The sequence below is a fragment of the Raphanus sativus genome, unplaced genomic scaffold (genome assembly GCF_000801105.2).
Source record: "Raphanus sativus cultivar WK10039 unplaced genomic scaffold, ASM80110v3 Scaffold2569, whole genome shotgun sequence".
Classification (NCBI taxonomy): domain Eukaryota; kingdom Viridiplantae; phylum Streptophyta; class Magnoliopsida; order Brassicales; family Brassicaceae; genus Raphanus; species Raphanus sativus.
This window is the reverse complement of record NW_026617877.1, coordinates 873-4649: the sequence shown is the minus strand read 5'-3', so window position 1 is coordinate 4649 and position 3777 is coordinate 873. Positions and strand designations below refer to the sequence as shown.

General features: G+C 36.9%; 1 protein-coding gene across 2 annotated transcripts; it reads right to left on the bottom strand.

Annotated features, from left to right (window-relative positions):
- Window positions 1-1040: 1040 nt before the first annotated feature.
- LOC108825554 (RPM1 interacting protein 13-like) lies at window positions 1041-2954 on the bottom strand. Of its 2 annotated transcripts, XM_057000375.1 has the most exons (4): window positions 2438-2954; window positions 2271-2357; window positions 1331-2161; window positions 1041-1205 (listed from the first exon to the last, which is right to left on the bottom strand). In XM_057000375.1, exons 1-3 carry the CDS (start codon window positions 2732-2734, stop codon window positions 1379-1381), a joined length of 1167 nt encoding a protein of 388 aa, XP_056856355.1. In that variant the 5' UTR covers window positions 2735-2954; the 3' UTR covers window positions 1041-1205; window positions 1331-1378. The 2 variants fall into 2 exon arrangements, with proteins under 2 accessions (XP_056856355.1, XP_018454370.1); XM_018598868.2 differs by lacking the exon at window positions 1041-1205 and having other exon boundaries at window positions 1226-2161; window positions 2438-2952.
- Window positions 2955-3777: the final 823 nt, after the last annotated feature.

Genomic DNA, 3777 nt, shown 5'->3' with positions numbered 1-3777 from the left:
TTTATTATTTTTCTTAAGATGTTAGACATAAGGTTAAAATACATATTATAACAATGGAAATTGCCAGTTAAATTTAATAATTAAAATAAAATCAGTTTTAATAAATAATGTATTCATGTGTTACAAAAATCATGAGCACACAAGATATTTCAATTTTTTGTTAATTATAGTGAAAAGAAATAAATTATAAAACGAAAGATATAGTGCTAAACTTTTTTTTTTAAATTACATTTTTATTTCATCATAGAACATATGATGGTAGAACATCAGCTTTTAGAACAAGAAAAAAGAAGAAGATAGGACATCAGGTGCCAAAGTGTCAGGTCAAGGTGGTTTAACTTAGACCACTACTATCCTACATTACCTTCCCCATTTTAAGTCGGTGACTGAACCCAAAAATGAAGAAAAAAAGAAGAAAAAGTTGTGATACACTCGCAAGCAAATTGTAAGTTTAAATGTGCTAATCGACCTAAAAAGGATATCACGTGTCACCGTAAGGACTATTGTTTTATTGTCGGGTTAACAGTTGGACTGTCGTGTTAAATCAAGACATCGTGCTTTAACGGGTCACCCGCCAGAACCTGAACTCATTTATCATTATACTCGTTTAGTTACGCAAAATCGGCCTATTAAGAGAAGTAACTGAACTAAATCAACACTCAACAGGAATGAACTCGAACCTTTATCTCAACTATTATGTCTTTAAACAATCAAAATAATCTAAGGAGTCCAAAAGTAAGAACAAAATTACTATTTGTTGATATTTTCTTTCATTCAAGAGCGTGAATGAGCCAGAAATTAAGTTAACAAGCATACCAAATGCCAAAAAAAATATATTCAAAAGGACCTAACTTGACACTTTATAAACTAAAATAGAGACTGCATGATTAGAATTAGGTAACTACTAACCTCACTAGAATAAAAATGAAGAAGCTTTTGCAGCCTTGCAAAAACATACTTTACATATTTTTTGGGTTAAAATACTTTATATATATATGTATATTATAAAAGCTTAAACCATCAATAATACTAATACAAAATCAGGCAACACTAGCTTCGTTAACCAAAAAAATTAACTTCTTTTTTTCTGGTGAGGAAGAAGAAAAGATACAGGCGTCAGTAAACTACAAACCCTTCCCTCCCTTCCTCCGCTGTTGGTTTTGCATCCTCGCTAAAACAAACGATTAAATCTATCTGCTGAAAATCTGGAAAACAAAACCAAATATAACTAACACTATATTTGTTCGGTCTTTACTTGGTTAGAGATAGTAATAATACGTCTTAACTGTAATAAGAGCTAACAATGATGATTTCAATAATCTAAACTCACCCCTACAGTACATACGAAAGCTAGCTTTCTAACGAAGATAGTATTGTTTCAATCATTCAGGAAGGTTTCGAAATCGAATGTCACATTGTCTTGAGCTACCAGGCCGGCTTGGTTACAACTGTCCATAAGCCAGCTCTCAACTTCCGACAGCTTGGTCTGCAAGACGTTTTCGTTAGTTCCCGGTTGCTGTTGAACTGTCGAACCCCACTCAGGTAGAGTAAACAGATCTGCATTGCTCTGAGACCCGGTGGTCACCGCTGCACAACAATAATCAGTAACGTTGAGCTGACAATTTTGTTGTTGTTGTTGAGTGTACATTTCTGGGTTTATTGTCGGTGACACTACGGAAGTGTTACTACGGTGGGTGGATCGTGAAACTTTAGCATTGGTATAGTGACCCACCTTGACGTTGTTACCATAAGACCGAGTTCCTGAAGAGGCCACTCGAGACCTCCTTAAGTTACCCATATAAGTACTTGTATCCTTTTGGATGCTAACACTGCTGCTCAATGATCTACTCTTGCCTCTGACGTTTGAGAGATTAGCAACACGGGTGGATGCTGATGATGAGCAAGCCTGGATCTCAATCTTATTATTCCTTGGCGAAGGGTTTTGGCCCTTTTGGGACAAGGGGATAATACTCTGAGACGGAGACACTGTAGCATGGGCAGCTGGTACTAGGGTGGTGGGCATATTTCCTCCAAGCCTCAAGTATTCGCGTTGATTCATCCATGTCTTGTCTTTATCATTAGCATGACAATGATCTACGCCGGAGAGAGCGACGCACCAGTATGGACAAGGAGCAGGGATGTCACACACGTAACAGTGACACTTCAACAAAGCGAAGCAGACATGGAAAATAAAAAAAGGATTAGACAAGGCAAATAATCAATTAAAGAATTAGGGGAAGCTTATAGAAGATGATGATTACTTTACTTACCATGTCGCAGTAACTCTCATGTGATGTTGAGTTGAAGGAGTACTTAGCACACGAGTGTCTTGGGTGAGGGAAATCTCTACACGCTATCTAAAATGGAAAATCATTTTTTTATTAAACAAAGACTCTGGCTTTTAATGAAAATTTGAGGTGGAATTCGAACTCAATACCTCACCCTTTTGACCCACTACAAGCACCTCGTCATCATCATCAGCTTCAGCTTCAGCTTCAACTGCTGCAGCAGTAGTCTTGTCGGGATCACAGTCCAAAATGACACAATCTTTGTCGTCGTCGTCATCCTCCAAAGCTGCTTGAGTCGAAGAATTTAGCTGAGAACGAACGCTGCCTTTCACCTCGACTACATCAGTGCTGTCGGATTTGTCCTTGTTTAGCCAGTTCAAGTAGTCTCTGTCGATGTCCTCTTCGTCTGAACTAACATCCACAACTACATGATTCTCCGAACCCATCGACCAATATAAGAAGACCAGATTTCAGAAATTTGGCAGAACAAGTAAAAAAAAATGGAAACTTGGAGCAGATTAGGGTTTGGAGAAAAGGCCGAAATTGAGTGAGGTAACTACGCCCTTCTCAATCTCTCACTCTATCTTCAGACGACGATAGGTGAATAGAGCATGAGCATCTTTCTTTTCTTTAACTGGGCCAGGCCCATCACCTTTTGTTTAACTTTGGGCAAACACAGCCCAAATAATGCATACGATATCGTAACTTCGTAAGTAACACATTTGAGGACTTTCAGTCCTATCATTTTTTTTTATTATAACGAGTCATTCGCTTACAGGACGTGGTAGTATTTCATGATATTTCTTTATTCAAGTCAAAGGGATCTTCTTAAGAGTCAAATCCAACGGCTGAAACCGAGTTGGACAATGTTGCGCGTAAGAGAGACATATTGATATCGTCAACCGTTACTCCGTTAAAGCGCCATTGCACGTTCAAAGTCAATCCATATTTCAGTATTTATAACCTACCGCCTTCAACTTTTAGTTTTTCACTAATTTTTGACCAAATTTTAGTTATTTCAATTTTGTCCAACACTAATACATCAAAAGCTTTTTCCATTGTGAATAGGCCTGTCTAAAGACATACAATATATATAATAGTTACATAGTATGGATGAGTAAATTGTGACATTCTACTCGATCGATATCTTTTCAAATGACTGTATAAGGTTTTTCTATTTTAAAAAATTGGTTATATTCTTTTTAATGTCTACCTGCACCTAAGAGTACTTGCTTGGGTATGTATTTGGATAATTTTAGTAGGTGGCAAATTTTGGGAGAACACACAGTTCATATATGACATGAAATGTGAGTGTTTATGAGAAACACAATTTTGTAGTGTTTTGGATGTTATTCTATCTAATATAACTTTTTTATGAGAAATCGATCTTGATTGATTCTATCAATAAAAACTCTTTTAACCTCTCTCTCGTTTTATCTTAGATATAATGTGTTTCTGGCTGACGGTTTCTCTGCTCCCAAAGCCACCG

Excerpts from the sequence above, each read along its gene's own strand:
- LOC108825554 (XM_057000375.1), bottom strand. The coding sequence starts at position 2,734 with ATGGGTTCGGAGAATCATGTAGTTGTGGATGTTAGTTCAGACGAAGAG. Across the intron at positions 2,358-2,437 it reads TAGTGGGTCAAAAGGGTGAG|ATAGCGTGTAGAGATTTCCC; the intron begins GTATTGAGTTCG and ends TTTCCATTTTAG. Across the intron at positions 2,162-2,270 it reads ATGAGAGTTACTGCGACATG|TGTCACTGTTACGTGTGTGA; the intron begins GTAAGTAAAGTA and ends GCTTTGTTGAAG.